This window comes from Uranotaenia lowii, chromosome 1, assembly GCF_029784155.1.
Source record: "Uranotaenia lowii strain MFRU-FL chromosome 1, ASM2978415v1, whole genome shotgun sequence".
Classification (NCBI taxonomy): domain Eukaryota; kingdom Metazoa; phylum Arthropoda; class Insecta; order Diptera; family Culicidae; genus Uranotaenia; species Uranotaenia lowii.
The window spans coordinates 107,274,366-107,296,025 of NC_073691.1; the positions used below are offsets into that span (position 1 = coordinate 107,274,366).

A 21,660-nucleotide genomic window follows, 5' to 3' on the forward strand; every position below is an offset into this window, starting at 1 on the left:
CAGTGAGGCTTATGAACAACAATCTCGAGATGTTTAATATGAATCCTTTATTTATTTTTCCCTGATAAACTCATAAATTTTCAAATCAATTATGTATTCATGATGAATTAGAAACTTTAAAATTTACCTGAACAAAGTAGTAGTATATTTTATCTTAGAAATTATGATTACATAATTGTTTTGAAAATTTATGGTAAAATTTCTAGCTAACCTCAATTTATTATTTATTCTTGCATCGAAATCTTATTATTTAAAAAAAACTATTTCCATTTTTCAACGGGAGTGTCCAACACAAAACTATTGTAAAATACGGCCTAATTCATACGATTACTAATATAAAAAACTCAAATTTAAAACACAGAAACAACTGTCGACGCAATCAAAAAGGTTTATCAAATCCTAGAATATCTTGAATACAACGATGATCATTTAAAATAATAAATTCATGGTAAAGTTTTACTGATCAAAGATATTCGACTAAAATATGCATACATTAGATTAACTCACCAATTGAATTCCAACAGTAAAAGTTTACGATATTTTAGTAAATTGAAATCCTGATATCAAAATAACAGAATACTTCAGGAAAATTTAACAAGTGACATAGAAAAAACATGGAGAAAATACTTAGCTTTTAACCTTTCTAGAGATCCGATAATGGTTAATTTTGCTTCATCCGGAGGTCCAAATTCTGCCAAATGGAAAAGCCAGGATAGAATTCCGAGAAGAATGATCATTGGCATGGTGTTGAGCTTGGGCATCAAGTTGAAGCAGCTGAAGAAACGATGCTTGATTCTAACTTCACGCTTCACTTTTTCACGAATTTTCCACTTTTCCGCTACCTATTAAATTTGGCAGGAGCAAAAATTTTCCACTTCCTATCCGAGCAACGCCTACTCTGAAACCCATATGCTGACTGTTTTCATTCGAACATAAATTAAAATAACAACATGAGAAAACAAACCATCAGCGAGCGCGGGAGCTAAAACACGCACAAAATAAGCCGAAAAACAAGCACCTGATGGCGCAATCCTTTACCGGTTACGGAAACATTCGCGAATGCAATCTTACAATCGTTTGGCGATTGTGTTTCGACATTCACTTGCGAATCAATTCATCCAACGAACGTCTTGGTGAAAATAAAAAACGATCCAATTGGACGCGGCGAATGTTTCGGGCTTCGTTTCGTTCATCCAAACGTATTTAAAGTTCATTCATTCGGATTGCCAATCCGACCAATCGGCGATCGTCTGTTCACGCTCGCATCGCTGATGCTACCATCGTAAACGGAGCGGAGATTGAGAATCATTAGCGTTCATGCTGGTGAATGAATTTTTCCATCCTTGCCCATAAATCCAGTAAAGAATCTAGATAAGTCAAATCTGCTGGCCGAGATGTCCAGATATTGTTCACAACTTCCCGAGTTTTGCTCGGGTTTATTCAGATTATTTGCTAAATCAAATAAAAAACTCAAATTGTTCTTTAATATTATTTAGATCTTGTCTTCAATGACGATTTTTCATAAATTTCAAACATGCATAAATTTTGAACTTTTAAATGTTTTTTTCAACAATCGTCCTGAATGCCTGATTGTTTGGATACGTGTGGTTGAAAGTATGGTATGCTTTTGAAAATACCTTGCTAAAATTCGACCTTCATCAAATTCAATATCAGAGAAGCAATTTCAAATAGCTTGGCACCTGTTTCGACATGTTTTGCACCAGATTTCATAGGAACGCAATCTCTTTGGTGATAAACGCTCTAGAAGCGACTAGTCATCTGATGTTTTTTCAGTTATTAATAACATTTTAAAAATCAGAAAGACACCTGCTGAGGGTAAAAGTTTAAGGCTTAAAACCCTCTTTAAATAAACGTACGACAACAAAAAAGACCCCTTCTTAAAAAATATCTTGTAATACATCATCCGATAACATCATCTGGTTGAGAATAATCGACTTAAAACATGAGGGGCATTAATATGGGAGAAATGGAAACCATTGAAATAATCGCTTAAGATTTTTTCATTGAAAACTCATTAGAATATTCGGCCGAATATTCGTTTGGCCGAATAGTTGAAAAGGTCAATATTCGGTATTCGGCCGTTCGCCGAATACCACTATTCGGTACATCTCTAGTACCTACACTGTTGCTGTGTTTCTTGATTTTAAGAGAGCATTTGAGACTATTGATCGATTGCTTTTAATGGATGTGTTGGTAAGAGTTGGTATCGATGGTACTGTTCTTAACTGGTTTAAGAACTATTTAGAGAACAGAATGCAAAGAACAAAGTATGGATCATCTTATTCACGATATAGAGAAAATAATTTAGGTGTCCCCCAAGGTAGTGTGTTGGGTTCTCTGTTATTTATCTTGTACATCAATGACATGAAAAAATGTTTACAGTACGGTCGTCTCAAACTATTTGCGGATGACTCAGTCTCCTACTGGAGCGGTAATGATTTAGAACTCGTTATACAAGAAGCTAACGCGGATTTAAAGAATATTGCTAATTTTTTGAAATACAGAAAGTTGTGTCTGAATCTTACTAAAACCAACTGGATGGTTATCGGAAATCGCAACGCTGAAGCTAGTTCTAATCTGTTTGCGTTTATCGATGGATGTGCAATCGAAAGAGTACGCCAAGTTAAATACTTAGGAGTACAAATAGATGAAAAGCTGAATTTCGTAGCTCATATCGACTACACTGTCAAGAAGATTGCCATGAAATATGGAATACTTTGTCGGATAAGCAGATATATGACTTTCTGGTCAAAAATTATCTACGTAAAATCTGTTATTATGCCAGATTTCGACTATTGCGCTACCATATTGCTTCATGCATCAGATACACAAACGAAAAGGCTGCAGAGAATACAAAACAAGATAATGCGAGTAGTGTGCGATATACTCCAAGTGCTCTTATGCTTGATATGCTGCAATGGTTGACAGTTAAGCAGAGAATTGCGTACAACAGTTTGATTTTCATACACAAAATGAAGAAAGGAATGTTACCATCTTATTTATTGGACGGTCTGCAGTATGGTATCGATATACACAGATACAATACAAGAAGAGCTCAAGATTTTAGATTACCAAACACGAAAAAAGAGATGACCAAACGTTCTGTTATCTACAACGGACTGAAGATGTATAATAACCTGCCGCTGAACATCAAAGACAGTTCGAACCTAAATGTCTTTAAGAAACTGACAATACAATATGTTAAACAGTCAACCTGAAACAATGGCCAATCCTAAAAAGGATCATATGGATGTGATGAAGATCTGAAGAAGATAAAAATAAAATGTACGGTGATGGACATACGCGGGAGTAAGACAAACAAGTCGTACAGGAATTGATCGAATAATGTAAACATAATTATCCAGAGGATAAATAGTCCCTTCCACTCCTAAAGAAGCGTATGGGGTGGAGGAAGGACCCAAATGGGCCTGTGGGACCATCACAAAAAAAAAAATATGCAGCATATGCACTCGAAGGGCTGTTGTAATGCAAAATTGCACTTGATGTGCTGATATAGTGTCATTTAGCACTTGAATGCTGGTGCAAAGCTATAAAAAGGCAAAGCTTTAGTGCTTATGGTTACTTGGGCAGTCGTGTGTAGCTACATATATCTATAACAAAACAAATCAATGCACCTCGTATGGAAATTTTCATTGGGTGTCTGCTTCCGGTTTTAATCTACCTCGTAATTTTGTTTTGCACAAATCGTTTGGATGGTGGTTTCCATTACTCTTGTCGTTCGTTACAGACCAATTTGGAGCTCATCTTGGCTCAAGAAAACAAATTCGAACAACATTTCGCAATCTCCAACCGTTTTCCTTCACCTGACCTGAAATGTGAAATGTTCGGTTTGGAATTAATTAAATATTTATTAATTTGAAAAGAAACTTACCGTGCAAAATAAACTGAAAACTTTTCCCCCGAATGAATTCTAGGTCGGTCGTCGAAGTGGTTATCATAACAAACCAAACATTCTTCCTCCAGCGCGTTTGATAGCGTACAGCAGCGTTATCCAAATAATATTCTTGAAAGCAAATTTTGTACATGACTCCAATATGGGTAGCCCAAGGCTGTTGAACCACATACGATGACATCCTTATCCGCGTTAACTTCCGAACCCACGTTAACGGCGTTAATCGAGACGGCTTCCATCATCTTGGGGCAGATTTCAGGGTAAACCAACCCTACGTTGTCGGCTGCCGGATGCCGTTGTGAGTAGCCCTTCAACTGGAGATGTGTTTTCGCAGGAAGGGGCAACTCTATCGAACTTTGGAAACAGTCGCTTCTTTTCGAATGACTACCCGCATAGCTAAGAACCATACTGTGAATCTTGCGAACCATTTGGTTCTGATTACATTAATAGTTTCGATTGCTTTTGGGTCATTGCTAATGTGCCTTTGCTAGAAACCAATTAAAAACCATTGTTAAAAGATACGTATAATCTTCCAAGAAATTAATTGATTAATTTGGCAACGCACCGATAAGATACAAAATTATTCATGAAAGATTCAGTTGATATTCATAAAAAATAATGGAATATTTTAGCAACGCTCCTCACATTTTTTCTGCTGTCAGCATCACCCGCGTGGCAAAAATTGTGAATGAAAAATTATCTCCTGGAAAATTGTTACCATTTTGGTCAGGTTCTGATGAATCTAGATTCATCATGGGTGCGGGCGGTAGGCAACAGAAACGGTTCCGGTGGTACGACGGTGAGTACACTGACTTATTTATTGTGGTAATAAGATTTGTTTTTTAAAGTAAAATGTTTAATTCCAGGCGCAGGTAATCGAGTGTCTCCACAAAAAACCGACGGCTAAGAATGATGGTGCATTTGGTTCCGGAGCTGAAGTGCTGAAGCTGGAAGCCAAGGAAGGTTCAGCAGTGCTGCGGCAACACGAAAAAGGATGGATCGGAACTGCCATCGCAGTTGGTACCGAAGTGCTGCAGGATTGGGGACATCCGGAATGTGTATCCGCAGATTGCGGAAGGTTAGTATTTTAATGATGAATCATGTAATAAAAATCGTGAAAAATTAAATAAATAAGTAAATCAAATTTCTTTTTATATTGTCAATTGCATGAATTTTTAGACTATTGAGAGAATCTGATTTGACAGATAACAATTACGCACTCACTAACACAATCACATCCTTTATATAAACTATCATGTGCTAAAAGTTGAAAAGGGACTATATGAAAAAAGGACCAACATCAGAGTTTAGTTACTTCAAATTAGGGGCCGTTCAGATACCACGTGGACATAAAAATGAGATTTTTGACACCCTCCCCCCCCCCCCGTGGACAAGCGTGATCATTTGGCGAACCCCTACCCCCCTCCCCGGATGTCCACGTGGACATATCTGAAATTTTTTTTATAAATCTAATTTGTCAGTTATAGAACAATATTTATTCACTTTTTGCCTTTTTGTTATCGAAATGGCGAGTTTGACAAAAAAACAACAAATAAGCATTTTCTGATATAAAATATTTTTAAAAAATTTTAATTTCTAAATTATCATAAAAACGAACGCATACTAAATCTCAATGAAACTTGAAGAGATTCCTTTTCCTAAACTTAAGACTTTTCTTTCTAAGATATGATGGCTGGCATTTTACAAATGCTGAGACCACCAACCCACATAAAGTGTACTATATGTATGCCGTTACCAGGATTAAATCTCATGCTCGCTGGAAAGCTATGAAACTTTAAGATTTTGATTTAAACATCTTTTTTTTCTAAGGGATGATGAACAAACTTGGTTTATTCTTCCCGAATTTAAACATCTTAATATATATTCACCTTTAGACAATATTTTGGAAGTATGTATGTCGACGTGGACATCACCTAATACTACCTTGATACAAGGTAGTCTTGTATGCAACTGGTATAATAACGAAGAGACAGCCTCTATATTGGCTCCGACCTTACACATACTATCTCGCTTGGTGCCGTTGGAAAGTATCAGTCACATTACGCTTCATTGTAAATTGGACCACGGTGGAGAATATCAGCATCAGGTGAGTACGTACTAGCTGTGGACCATCGGGCGATTCTTGGATGCCAAACTCCGAACCCGCACAGTGGCGATCCTGCTAGGTTCTGGCCGCTTTGGCCTGAAAATCCGGAATCGCTCGGTGGTTCGCAATCTCCAAAAACATGATTGGAAAAAACATAATGTGCCGAACAGTGGAAAAATTGTGTGGACGTAGTAAAGTCAAGATGGCACCCAGAAGAGTTTGGTCCAGTGAAACAAATAACGAGCATTTGCGTGATTAGAGGTGTAAAAAATGTATTGCGGCTCAGCACAGCTTGCGTAACTGAAAAGGACAATTGCGGCTTAGCACAGCTCGCAAGTGCGAGATGTTCTTTGAATTCTCCCGGATTGCGGCTTGGCACAGCTGGCAAGAACGGCATAATGATTTATGTTTTCTCTCCTGCGGCTTTGCACAGCTCGCGAAAACGAGAAGGCAAATATTTTTTTTGAAGCGGCTTGGCACAGCTGGCTAGATAGAGACTTAAAATGATGTTCTCGTTATCGCTCCCGGATTGCGGCTTGGCACAGCTTGCAAGAACGATATGATGAATTATGTTTTCCCTACTGCGGCTTTGCACAGCTCGCGAGAACGAGAAGGCAAATAATTTTGCTTTTGGCGGCTTAGCACAGCTCGCTAAAACGAGATGGCAACTGATTTTGTTTTATTGCGGCTTAGCACAGGTTGCGATGTTAAAGAACGTGTACGCTTGCTTAGAAGATTGCTTTTTGGTGACATTGCACATTCAGATGGATTGAAGGGATGAGAATTCTCAAAGCTTGGGTTTAGTTGAAATTGGCTTTTCAATGCATCTTTATTTTGAACACAATCTATAAAAGTAGAAGATGACGTTTGCTTTAGAACTTGTTGATTATAATAAGTTGTGAGATTCTATACGGAATCGTACTAAAAAAGTTGTTAAAGCAGAATTTGAAAACCGTCGAGTTTAATAAAAATCTGATTGCTCGTCTCCCATCTCGAAACTAGGAGAAAGGTGAACCCGTGAAGGGATTGGATTTGGATTTGCTCTATTCTGAGAATCTCAACATGGAAAGCGCATTATAGACCCGCAGCATGGTAAAAGAATCACCAGCGTCCTTTTACTATATGAAGCAGGTGTGAAATCTGCAATACATAGGGAAAGCGAGGTTGATGATATTGTAAATTGAGGGTAAACTTCTCGGAAGATGGAATTGATCGCCGATTGGGTCAACACAGGCTGATGATTTGATTGAGTGCACTGAAGTGAGCAGGAATAATATTTCATTGCAATTTCATATATTTTTTATTACGGATTTCCAGTTTTTCTCAGATACTTCAAAAATTTATAAAGAAAGGATTATCCTCTCAATTCTGTATTGCGATTATTATTCAGGACGATTAAGATTTTCATATGAATTGCGAAGCTGTTGAAGGCAGGTCCAGAAAGTGTGTTTAGGCCGTGATTTGCGATGTGCGGAAAACGCCAAATTACTAAATTAAATTTTCCTCTAGAAGCCAAGTGAAAAACACCAAAAATTTCGTGTGAAGGACTTTATTGAGTGAAAAACTCTTGCCGCTACAGAAGATGACGGCTGCTTTAATTCTCACCAGATTATGGTCAACTTTCAATTGAGAAGAGACAGGAAATAAACTCCATCTCATGCACTCTGTAATCGGACAATGCCATGATATTTTCCAATTCCCGATTCCTCGATCAATATGACGTCAGTCGTTGTTTACTATTAAGTAAGTTCTGCGTCCATCGAAGTTGCTTAAATCGTGTTTCAATGAAACAACGAGTAACTAGCAAACTCTAGGCACAATTTTCCCGAAAGTTCGGATACATGCCGCCATTACGCCTACCTCTTTTTAAAACTAGCACAATCGAGGTCAGTATTTTAACCGCCAACGGGCCCGGTTTGGTAAAACCATTCCCGATTGCTACACCCAAAATTCAGCCTCTGTGCCAATGGCGTGTAGTCAATTACATAGCATCATTGGTACAAGAAGATAACGCGATTGGTGCTGATTCGATTTGCTCCCACCGGCATTAATCTCCCAAGTTAACCGAATTGCGTATGTCTGAAAGAAACAAAATAAAAACGCTTTCACGTCCCTCCCTATCGCATCACAAGACGAAGAAGGATGGAAATAAATACCGGCCAACACCAGGCAGCCAGCGAACCGAGCACTGTGCGTGTGAATGTAGCAAAAGCAACAACAAAAACATCCTTCTAATTCAATCCCTTCAATTCACCGGCAAACAACCACGGCCGAGCTGTGCGTGTGTATGCAGTAAAAGCAACAACAAAAAAAAACATTCCTTCAATTCAATTCGCCGGCAAACAACCACGGCTAAGCTGTGCGTGTGTATGTAGCAAAAGCAACAAGAATATATTCCTTCAATTCACCGGCAAACAAGCACCGGCCAAGCTGCCCGGCTTTAGCAGCTGTGTATATGTAGCGTGTGTATGTAATAGCAGGCAGTAAGCAAAGCACAGTTCTCATTCAATGGGTTTCCCGTTTCCTCCACTCCCGTTCCCTTTCCCGTTTCCATCGCAAGACAAATGAACACCTTGAAAGGAGGCCAAACGCCGGGAAGCCACTGTCGTGCGTTTCTTTTGTGATTGATCGGTGGCAGAATGCCTATGACAAATATCCCTCTTCCTGCATGAAGCTCAAATAGTACACTGGTTAAGATGACGGTCTGGCAAAGTCATATGATTGGTGATTTGAGTTCGATTCTCCCTACGGGAGCTGTGGTTTACATTTTTATTTTCTTGTTTCTGGGATGAATTATCCAATAGGAACGAAATCCCATAAAATGTTTTTCTTGTTTCGCTTGAATGTAATGGTAATGCATCATTTTAGTTGGGAGCCGAGTCCTTATGCCAGTTACGGTTTTTCAAACATATCATCTTCGGCACAGTGCACATTTCAGCGCATTATCGGCATAGAGATGTGCTAAATAGGCATTGGATTTTTGCAACCTCTTCTATGGGTGTATGATGATATCTGTTCATGCCAGAGATGCGCTTGACCCAACGATCATGATTGCATAGCAACGTTATATTCGTGTTGGGCCTCCTTCGCAGACACCAGATACCCAGACTGATCAGTGGCGGTTGAGCCCATACAACTACAAATCGCCCAGAATCATACGCCATCTGACGGGGCATCGTGAAACCATTGTGCCTCATCAAGAAAAGAAAATACACTTGATAATTTACAAGCCAAATGAGAACTGTTTTGATTGAATCACCTATTAGTATTTGGAATTCTATCTAAAATATTTTCTATTTGGTTTTTGTCTTCAATGTTAAATTGTTTACTCTTTTTTTCTGTATCATAATAAGAGATGAATATTGTTCAAACAATGATTGTTGATTGATTTAGATGAAAAAATACAAACGCTAGTGTTCATTCCATATTCATTCATCAAATATTTAATTTAATTTTTTTTTCGTAAACATTATATTAATCCATTATTCATTACAGCTAGGTTATACCGGTCCTTAGTTGAGAGGCAATTTTTAGTATTAAGTTTTTATTTCGAAATTTATCCGGCAGAGTGACAGTATGACAATTATAATGTACATAATAAATAACTAATCGAATTCTGAATTGTTCGTCTTAATCTGAATGGTTGATTTATAATTTACTATGACAAAAAAAATCAACTACATATAACTTCTTAAAAACTTGAATTCCAATTTATCTTAACTGTTTTTAGCTCATACCTGTAGATAGATTTGAGGAGTGAAATAACTTATTGACATTACCATTGGATTGATTAGAACTTGTTTAGACAATTTCAGAAGAAAAAAAAACAGAATAATAAATGTGAAAAATGTATTGATAAGCTATCTAATTATATTTGCCGCTGGAAGTGCTCGTGATAGAGTACTGATTGTTTCACTTAAAAATATAAATTTATGGAAAAATAATCTTAGAAACGACCGTGTTTGTCGCCCGGTTTTTTTTTTTGCTGCTCATTTGTACACACCCAACAAGTGTGCGTGAGAAATGCCAAAAACAACAGTAATGGCCTTTTTGGCATTATTCTGGACTTGGAGAAAATTAACTTAAAAGCGAACTTTTTTTTTGACTATTTTTCCATCTAAATCCGCACACGAGAGCAAGTGTGCGTGAGAAATGTCAACTTGAATATCTTTAATTCTGAAAAAAAAAATTGTTGTAAAACAAGGGCAAATATCCACTGAATTTAGAACATTTATTTGATTCGAAGTTTTGTTAATACCACAGACTGAAATTAATTAGTTTACAAAATGAATCCATTCTTCAAAATACTATAATTTTGAATAAGGTTACTTAACCGCTACCCAGCAAATAGCAATAATTTCGCTGTAACTAAACTTATTTATCGAATTCAATGCTTTTCCACATCACCAAAACGAATTTTGAATGGTAAAAGAACATTACTATCTTGATGCAAACGAAGGTCATTTTTATTTTCTTGTCGTTGCATGGAATGTCAAATATCGTATGGCTGTGTGAGTGAATTCATTTAATGTTTTGATTTTAATGTGACGAATTCACGATCATTTTTTTATACCCATTGATAAAACCAATTACACATGCGATATTCAAAAATGAAAATGGTTCGAAATTTAACTAAAAAGAAAAATAACTGAACAACAGATCAGGAAAAGCTAAGCTGTTCTCATTAAACAGACTCGGATGGTTGAGATTGTTTGTCAATATTCATTATATTTCAACCAACGCACTTTGTTAAAAATTGTACTAAATTTGCGGGAAAATGTTCACAAGATGCATCATCTCGGAGTCCAAATATTGTTTCAAAAACGCCTCGTCCAGAGGGCGGTAAAAGGGCTCATTTGATATCCAAAATTAGTTCGATATTTTGAAAAGCAGACATTTCTCGAATGTGACTAAGTTTTTCATCGAAAGGAAAGTTTCAGGATTTATTCGAGAAAAAATTGAATAAAAATCTGACAGCGATTTTTCGTTGTAGATAGTGACTTGATAATATATTTCGTAGTTGCGTTTTTCATTAGTTTTTTCTGTATACTACACATTGCTTTTCAAATTTTGTAAACATCACCTTTACTTTTGTTTTATTTATTTGCAATATACAATCATTGGATTTTTTTTTGTGTCGTTACAATATTTATTGGGATACTTGAATTTACTCTTGACGGAGGTTCCGGGGGTTAACGAAATCTTGCAGATGAAAGTGATCTTCACAAATTAAGCAATTGTTAGGCAGCCAAGGCAGCCTTTTATTTCCGCAGTTCTTCTTGTGAATCGAGAATGTGTGATTTTCCACCACATCGGAGATTTCAGAAAATGATTATTTTTCAACCACAACGAAATCAGGAAGTGTAGCGGACAATCATCAATACTCATCCAACTTAAATCGTTGAAAAAGCATGATTTTAGTCGTAAATGAAGGCAACTCCTAAAAGTTTACTGATGAACTCAAACATCAAACAAAGCGTCGTGCAATATATTGCAAGTGTTAATTGAATTTATATTAATTGAGCGATATTGAGTTATGAATTTCTTTACACGTCGTTTCAAGTGAGTTTCCTAATATCAAACCACCAATTCATCATATATTTCGAAAGAAATTCAAACGTTTCGTTAAGATGGAACAACGTCTATGGTTGAATTCTAACCACATTTGGTTATGCGCTCTAATTCATAAATGGTTCTTTTTTCTATCAAAAGTAGGTAACCAAAAACGACCGTGTTCATCGCTAGATGTAAAGAAAACAAACAGCACAATGCAAATGTGTGTGTGATATATCAAGGGCGTTTCAATATGCACACAAAATAAGTTATGTTTGTGTAAGATTTTTCCGTTTGTGTATGTGGCCGTTAGTTTCACGATAACCCGTAGATAGCGCTGCGGAACAAGCGCCAAAATCAGCCTTCAGTGGTCAGTCTGGGTATCTGGTGTCTGCGCCTCCTTGCACAGTTTGCCTACATGAGACAGCAGATTTTAATAAAAGTGTAGTGAAGGTTATTGGTTTGTCACTTTCACACATGAGACAAAAGTATGCCTTGATTGCGAGCGCGACCATTGTCTGTACGTCTAGCTGGATTGCTTCGATGAACACCCGCGTGCCCAACAGCCATATAAACACAAAAGAGTCAAAATATAAATTTATGAAAATCGTTAAAAATTACCACTTGAAAGACATTTAAAGTTAAACTCATTAAAACAATATCGAGGAAATATTTGTATTCATTTTTGAAGCGAATTTCATCACAAACTGATATCATCACCAAAAAAGTAAAATTCATTATGGAGGTTTATGTATCTTGTCTCAATGTACCTTTCACGTTCGAAAACAATGATATAAAATGTTTTCTATGCAGGAAAAGACATAAATTTGAGCATGGTTTAATTTTAAAAGTTGTATATAGTCGTTAATATTTGTTTTTGAGTACAGATAGACCTTGGAATGAGTTATTAATTTAAACAAATTCTTATTGATGAAATGATTAAATTTTAGTGTCAACCAGTATATCAACTTCGGGATGGTAAAAAAATGTCCCATGTTTTAAACACAACTGTTTGAAAAAACATTTGCAAAAATGAATGGAATGAGCAAAACTACACAACGCTATATATTAATATTGGAAAGATTTTTTTACAAAATGGGTCTTCTGAAAATCATTGGTTTAATTATTTAGTACTGGAGATGAGTTGACCAACCTATTTTTTTAATAGCGCCTGTTTTTTTTTCGTATTTTTCCTCGATTTTTTTTTCTCCGGAGAAGAAGGGGGATGTGCGATGTGGGACTTTGATACAAGGTAGTCTTGTATGCAACTGGTATAATAACGAAGAGACAGCCTCTATATTGGCTCCGACCTTACACATACTATCTCGCTTGGTGCCGTTGGAAAGTATCAGTCACATTACGCTTCATTGTAAATTGGACCACGGTGGAGAATATCAGCATCAGGTGAGTACGTACTAGCTGTGGACCATCGGGCGATTCTTGGATGCCAAACTCCGAACCCGCACACCCCCCTCTCCGTGGACAAGCGTGGACATTTCGATAACCCCCTCCCCCCCCCCTAAGTTGTCCACGTGGTATGTGGACAGCCCCTTATTTCTACCAAAAAATCAACTTCCATACGCACCGTTGTCGCCTTCAACAAACTGCGCAGATTGCACCTATTTAGACTCCCGTGCAAAAAATTTGCGCGCAGTAAAATCTGCTCACAGACCTATACATAGACAATGACACATATCGATATTCTTTACATCGCGACTGGTGTGTCAGTAAAAATTGTCAGTGAATCCATAAATTTTTGGATAACTTTTCAGTAATTCGGAAAACGGAATAATGCATAATTTATTTGTTCCACTTACATTCCTATACCCGAATGTACAGAATGTATTCTGTTTTCTGTTCGTTTCTTTTCATTTGTTGATCGGTCAATTTTCGTTATTAAACTCCTTGGTTCGCATTTCATAATAATTTTCGCCAAAACAATAACGATTATGCCGTTGGGAAATGTGATTCGAAAATCAGAAACGAGCAACGGCTGATTTGAAAAACTGACACGGGTTGTCTATGTGTGCGTCAGTGCGAAAATATTTCTGCGTGGAAATTATTTGCACAGGAGTCTAAATAGGTGCAATTTCCGCAATATTTGTTTCCGGAAAATTAATTGAAATTTAAAAAAATGTATAAAACCTCACCATGGGGTTGAATCTTTTCATTGTTGGTGGACGATAAGTTGTAACGTCATCTTTTTATGAGCGGATCATACACAGTAAACGAAAATTACCGAGTTCGGTAATTTTTTTACCGAAATCCTAACATGTGTAAATCGTTAAACTGTTCGGTAATTTTTTCGGTAAAAAATAAACGAACATCGGTAAATGAAGAGTCGATTTACCGATGTTCGTTTATTTTTTACCGGAAAAATTACCGAACAGTTTAACGATTTACACATGTTAGGATTTCGGTAAAAAAATTACCGAACTCGGTAATTTTCATTTACTGTGTAAGACAACGATAACACGTATGATCAACTCGTTGAAGATTGAGTAGAAAAAAGCAAAAAAATTGAATGGTAACTCTACTTAACGACCCGTTCGATGTTTCGTAAAGTGCGTCCAAACGATTCCATGTCATGAAAAAATGATAAGCCTTATCTTACTTTAATAATCCAAAACTATATAAGTAATCTTTTTGTTGTCTTGGGAAGAAGATAATGGGAATAGTCACTATATAATACTGATTTATGCGGGTACAGAAATAGTGAAACCTGAAAAACAAAGCTAAATTATTTTTCTTTTAAGCTTAATTCCAATTATTTATTGCACTTACGAAACAAGATTCCGATTCCACGTAAAATTGTTTGAAACCGGAAAAACCATCCGCTGGAGGTTCATCCGAACGGCCACCATGAAAAGTCTTCGGGAATCTGCAAAGGACAATCGCATTCCCAACAAACATTTTTGCTGATTAAAAACGCCAATTCTTTGATCGTATGCTGTTTTGAGGTGAGTTTGCTGTTTAAGCTTTCTTGCTGAAGAAAGAAATATTTCAGCGCTGTTTCAGCGTATAAGGAGTTTTATTTCAGCCAATAGAAAGTAGGGGGAAATTGGCTGAGGGCATCCGCAGCAATCGCGAGCAAAGTGAAAATGCTCACGAGTTTAATCACTTTGATACCGCACCGGGGGTTAGTATGATGGTGAGTAAAATAGGGCCGTTGCCGTCGGGACCGACAAAATCACCAAATTTGCTCACAAGATAGGGGCGAGAGCAAACATGCACTGAAAAAAATTCGACCGTTTAATGCTGAGTGAACAAACTACGTTCAGCATGTAGAATTTGTTGACATTCAGTTCAGTTCAGTTTCCGCTGTCCGCTGAAATGAGCAAAATCGGGCCGCGTATACTCCCGTATTGGTGCGTTTGCTCTGAAGAATAACTCGTTCAGCCTTTGTCCAACCAATTTTGACACCTTCAAATTTGACAGCCGTCAGCTGTACAAGAGTAGCTTCGAAAACGTCTTTCAGCAATATCAAACTTTTTGTTATTCATGACGAATCAAAATAATTATCTTGTGAATCGTCTAATGATTCGAAATTTCTCATTTTGCATGATAAAATGGCCTTGCTGGGAAATTTACATTTTAATTCTCGTATATAGCAATTTCAATTTCTTCATATGAAATTGATCTTGGTTGAGAAATATTTTGGTCGCTTAAGAGCGACACTTTTCTGTTCCTTCGCAGAATGCATGGTTGGTTCTGCCTTCTGCGGCATGAGACCAACAAGTCGTAGGTTCAAAGTTCGAGACAAGTTCAAATGAAGAAAAAATAACACGGGAGGGGAAAATTAGCTGGCGAACATCGGACATACATCGGTCAACATTCTTTTTGTTTTTTTTTTGTTGATCCGTCAATTGACGTTTCATGTGGTTTCATGTCATCTTCGCTGATTAATTTCTCCAGATATCGATGTTTAAGGGCTGAACAGCAGCTTCTCTCTGAATTTGGGTTGCCTTCTTTCAGCAAGATAGCTGATTTAAAATTAGAACTAAACAATGTTACAGCGGTTGTTCAGCAAAAAATGTTTGTTGGGTTCAACGTTCTGATGGTTCCATTCTCCACTACAATCGGAAATCGTTTGAAACGTATCCGGACAGATAGGATTTTTTTGCCAGGAATTTACCACATCGTGGCATTCTTCCCTAGGGACAGATAGGTTTCGGAGCATCATGTTAATATTCCAAGTTGAAGCAAAACGGATTTCGTATGGGATAAGCCAGATGTAATGCAAAAACCTATTTTTTCCGATTTACAAGAATTTAACCCGTGAGGGGTCATAGCTCCTCGTACATAATCTGATATTTATTTATTTTGGTCATTGAAAACTGGAATAATTCTTACAGTACAGGTGGAAGAAGAGAGCGTTAAAAGTTAATTTACTTCATAAAATGTCTTGATAATACCAATATTTCGTAATTTCAGAAACCCTATTCCAATATGTTACAACAATGGTTTGCGTGGCAATCAAAGGCGTTCCAGTCATTGGAGTTATTCACAATCCGTTCAACAAGAAAACGGTTTGGGCCTGGGTTGGCAAGGCAGTATCAGAACCGTTGAATGATTTGAAAAAGGTTAAGTATTGTAGGTTACCCATATTATATATGTGGAACCAATGAACGAAAATTCATGGCGATACACGCCTATCGTGGCACCGGTGGGCGGAAAATATATATTTAACAAACAGGCGCTGCAGCTTATTAGACACGGATTAGAGATGTGGTGTTTTTCTTATTATTTTTCCCCTCAGGATGAAGATGTAAAACACCCCGTTGTTATTGTATCCCGTTCGCATAGCGGTCAGGTGAAAAGCATTGCCAAGGAAGTGTTTGGAGAGAACTCGTACATCATTCCAGCAGGAGGGGCAGGTGGGTACCCACCCGTTGCTATTAAGCATAGCGGGTAGTTTGCCAAAAATCTCGACAGGAACTCTCAGATGGTAATTGTGTGTGTTATTTATTTTACTTCTTCTGCTTGGTAAAACACAGGTTACAAGGTGCTCCAGGTACTCCACAACAATGCCACAGCATACATTCATTCAACAGCCATAAAAAAATGGGATATTTGCGCTGGGAATGCGATCCTCAATGCCGTGGGAGGTAGGATGACAGACCTGAAGAATCAGGAAATAACATACAACGATCGGGACGCGTTCGTGAATGACAACGGATTGCTTGCGGCTGCTGCCAACGTCGTGCATGAATTGTACATTCGAAAAATAATCGATCAACACGTTTTCTCGAACTGAGCTACAGCAAAAATCGTCGACTGAGTACTACTCAGACCTTCCATCGATTTGGGAGCATTTTTGTAAATAACTCGAATATGCGTGTTGTAACAATTGTAATGAAAGCATAGATCTTTGGTATTGGGATTGGGCCTGCTAAAAAGAATAAAGCTTGCTCTTTACTCTTACACAGATTTCCATAAGAATGACAGCTAATCGGAGTGAAATTGGAGTGAAGGCTATTGCTTTCTCTGTTTAACACACGAGAAATCGTATACCGGGATTGCAAGCGCGCCCATCGCCCATAGTCTATAGTAATGATTTGTGATCAAGTTCCTCTCGTTAACTTCAAAGAAAAAAAAAAAAGTTTTTTGTTTCAAACTAGAATTGTTTTTTTAGTTAAAATGAAAACTAATAAACCGATAGACATAGGTTACACAAAGGCTACGTTATTCAAATATCACAAAAAAGTACAAGCCAAGCATCGTCAAATAAGTAATGCATAAAGCGGGCCACAGACTACACAACATTTGTACAAATGCGATGGAATTTGGTGAAATTTTGTCGCTGTAAACACGATTTGCATAGTGTATGGCACTGTTTGAATGAGCCCCCAAACGGTGGGAGTAAAATCGGTCGGGATCGAAATATTTTGTACAAACCATCCTCCCAGCCCAGCCGGGGTGGAGATGGTTTTTTTGGTTGCTGTTGCTGTTTTCGCCACACGCTCTTTTTTTTTAACTCAAAATTAAGTATGACCGAGGTTCAAAACATAGTTCGATTCTATGAACTTAAAGTTAAGTACCCTTTTTCCTCCTTGCGATGGATCAAAATTGATCCCTTTTTTTTCCTTCGGCAAGGGATCAAAGCTGAGTTCGACCTTATGAACTAAAAATCGTACAGAGTTTTTCGGTTATGCAGACAAAACTCGGGTTTTTACAAAGGAAAAACTTATTTATTTAAGAGCGAAAAATAAAAGCGGTTACAAGTTTTAACATGTGGTTTTGGATAGATAAAAGTTTTGACAGTTGTCACAGACAAACGGTTAACCTACTTGAGGACAAACTTGCATAGACAAAAGGCTGACTAATGCGGATTGAAAGTACAACTTCTACAAATCGAACTCTCTTTGTTGGACTGAAAACACTTAGCGATTTCAGTCCGAACCGGAACAGCAACCAACGAACACGTCGCAAAATTTTGTCGTTCCGGAACAATTACCGGAAGACTATGAAGGAACTTCATAATGAAATGCATGTTCACCGTGTCAGCGTAAAATTCTGTCCGTCATTGTCATCATATGGTGAGCGGCTTGGAATATCCGGAAACTTCCGGATGTAGTTTACTTCCCGTGGGAAGTAACATCCGGAAGTTTTCTTTGACCGGGAATGTCAAAACTTTCCACCGCTCTGTAATTGCAATGCAATGTACCGGAACAGCAACATCCGGGTACAACAAATTTTAATCATCCTTTAATTCCTTGAAAATCAGCTACCCTCGAAAAAAAAGGATAAATTCGAGTTCGGCTGCCGAACTTAGTATTGAGTATGCCTATCAGAACTTAGTTTTGCTATTGCCCAGTCAAACTCAAAGTTGAGGCAAGCCATCGAAGTGATGTTTTGAACCAAAACTACTTAATTTTGAGTTTAAATAAAAGAGCGTGCAGCAATCGTTTGAGTTCGCGTGAAAAATGTTTGTACACGGAAAAATTGAGTTATTCATAAAATGAATTGCGATTACACATTCATAATAACTAATGGATTGTTGCTCAAAATTTGTATATCCCGAATTCAGTTTTGGGTAGTTTTGGGACGACAATATGCAGAAGTAAACTAAAACTCGATTATTCAGCTCTGTATAAAAAGTTTGTTGTTGTTGGAAAGCTTTGAAAGGAGATGTCAAAGCATAAAAAGATATTAGATTTGACTGCGTTTGTTATGAAAGTTTTAATTTTTCGCTATTTTTGCGTTTGAATCAACATTAAAACTCGTAAAAGGTACGTTTTTCTCCATTTAACTTGATTTTTTTACGTAATTGTTTGATTTTAAGGGAGGCAAACGCCCGTGATCCGATGAAATCCGATCAAGTACATTGGGGATTCTTGCAGAAGAAAACCAATGCCGAGAATGCGCGCTCGCAAGAAAAGGAAGGAGAAGACAAGGTGCAGGTACGGATACCGAAAAAAAAGCTGAGAAACGAGCTGGAACAAAAAATTATGACTCGTGAAACTTCCGCCGGAAGTATATCAATTGGTTCCGCCAAAATGAGTAAGTCCATTGTGTCTTAGTTTTCCTATTCGATTTATTATCAACTTCATTTATTTTCAGGAATGTCCAACCACTTCAAAAATAAAACGCAAAAATCACGGAACTCCTGCCTCCAGTTGAACCGGAAATTGTTCTGTGCCTGGCATCCCCGGATTTTGAACTAAAATTGACATGAGAAGTCTATTCCCGCTCAGGGTTAGCTGCTTGGTTAGCCTATTAAAAATGTGATTTTAATGAAATTTTTTGTTTCGGGTCATTGCTGGGATAATCGTCTTGAAACGTTGCGAAAAAATGCTTCCGAAGATGAGCTGAATTTAGAAACGATAACATTCATAACAACATTTCCAGCTACTTACTCATCATGGCACTTCCGAAGCAAGGTACATCAGTGCTTTATTTTTTCCTATAAAAACCATGACAAAACAATGAGGAAAAATGGAAAGAAGCCTTTTGAGCTGGTTTCGACCACTAAACTTGATTCTGTAAAGTTGAGGGAACAGCCGAGCTATTCAGGTGAGATCGTCAAACTGTTCAAAATGGTATCTCGAAAAACTTTAGTGGCCAATTTTCATTTTAAGGTCAGAAAAAATTAAAGATTCGAATCTGACGAAGATTTCTCCAATGTCTTCTTCATTTTCTAATATAACTGTAGCGCTGAAATTAATTTCCAAACATTTTATTTTTAAAATCCTAGTTTTTCACTGTACATAAATAGTTTTTCACATTGCAAAATAATTATAAAAGATTGACATAAATTTTGCTTACAGCCTCGATTCCCTCCTCGCTCCCTCGAGATTGGCTTGCACGAAGACGTGAACCAGTACCGGAAGTGGTCGTCTAGGAATCCGTATCCTTTTTGTCATTGAATTTGACAACCATCAATCCTCCATTTGAATGACCGGTATGTTTAATTGAAAATAAAGATTTTGTTGCTACGGAAAATAAAAATGTTTTTTTTTTGAGAAATTTCCTCAACTTTCACTTTTTTGAAGAAATCTTGAAAATGCATGGGCATCCCCATGTCAAAATATACAGAATTGACTAACTGGCTGAAAGCTTTCGAATGTGTAAAAGCTTTTTGCTCACGCTCTGTGTAAAGCGCCCAAACATAAAACTAAGTGGAGACACTTTTCTCGAATCTGTATGGATTTTAATACAGAACAGAGTAACTTTGTTTACCGTGTATAGTAGCTGCGTTCAATCGTAAGTAGCGATTGGTTTCGACTAGTTTCTGTCAAGTGTTCGTTGTTCAAGGGGCTCATGTTTTGGTCGAAACAGGTCTGGTCGTTGTTCAACGGAGCAAGTTGAAATTGATCGAAACTAGTCGAAACCGATCCAGCTCGAAAGCAGGATTCATTTCTACCACACTAACACACATGCAGCGTGTGTGTCAGACAGAGAGCATGTTTTTGTTTAGTTTTCGCCATTTCATTTTCGCCAAGTGCTCTGGATGTTTGGATTCAGTCGGCGGTCGGATTGTCGCTGTGCTAACTCTTCCTGCAATTATTCCTGTGCTGTGCGGTAGAAGTCGTCCCGCATACCAAAAAACTACATCTAACGGTTTCTACGATACATCAACGGTTTCCTAGATTGATGCAAGGTTCTTAGATACACTAGGTTCTCCGACTTTCACAGTAAGTAGGCGAGGAGTGAGCGGGGCTCTCAATGAGTTTGTTTATTTTTTGCTCAGCTTTTCTGTGGTTTGTTGGTAAACAAACTTCATGAGTTCCGCATAGTTGCATAGCCTACATAGCCAAAATGGCTGAATCGGGAATTCGTTATTCGGGAACACCTCCTGAATATATACCCACCTTGGATTGATGATTACCCAAGCAACCAAAAGTCGCGTTTTTACTTAAAGATGGAACTCCGAAGTTCACATTTGGCTGAAAAAATGTTTTACGGGAACTTCAGGTGACTCTTGTCGCGTAAAAGTTACTCAGGAACTTCCATCGCCCTTTGAAAGGTTAAACTATCGATAACAGAACTTCTAGGCGCTTTCAATGGAACTTCTTTCAAGAAGGTCGATAACGTTCGCGTAACATTCCAAAACGCACCATTATGATACTTGAAGGTGTTTTAAAGAACCTATATGGGAAATCTAAGCGACATGTCAAAAATGTTTTTCAAGAAGGTCGATAACGTTCGCGTAACATTCTAAAGCGCACCATTAAGATACTTGAAGGTGTTTTAAAGAACCTATATCGGAATTCTAAGCGACATGTCATAAATGTTTTTCAAGAAGGTCGATAACGTTCGCGTAACATTCTAAGGCGCACCATTAAGATACTTGAAGGTGTTTTAAAGAACCTATTTGAATTCTAAGCGACATGTCAAAAATGTCTGTCAATTTTTTGTCATGGTATTTGTTTTGTTTATATCTGTACTGATATTTACAAATGGAATTCAAGATTTTTTCGAATTTTTCTTATAAATGTTAAATAAGATATTCGAATAAATTTTGATGATGCGAATTTTTGTTTTGATTCATATTGTGTACTGAAAGTCCTTTGAACGAAATAAGGTACCTTCTATTGACCAACCCACTCAATCATCTCAAATG

At 37.4% G+C, this 21,660-nt stretch overlaps 1 protein-coding gene across 1 annotated transcript in view; it reads left to right on the forward strand.

Moving 5' to 3' along the window:
* The window catches only part of LOC129755986 (putative inositol monophosphatase 3), a 190,549-nt gene extending 173,056 nt beyond the window's left edge, over positions 1-17,493 (forward strand). The window contains exons 2-4 of the mRNA XM_055752734.1: positions 16,029-16,177; positions 16,354-16,471; positions 16,592-17,493. Of these exons, the coding sequence (XP_055608709.1) occupies positions 16,029-16,177; positions 16,354-16,471; positions 16,592-16,851 (527 nt within the window). The 3' untranslated portion in view covers positions 16,852-17,493. The remainder of the gene's footprint in view (positions 1-16,028; positions 16,178-16,353; positions 16,472-16,591) is intronic.
* Positions 17,494-21,660: the final 4,167 nt, after the last annotated feature.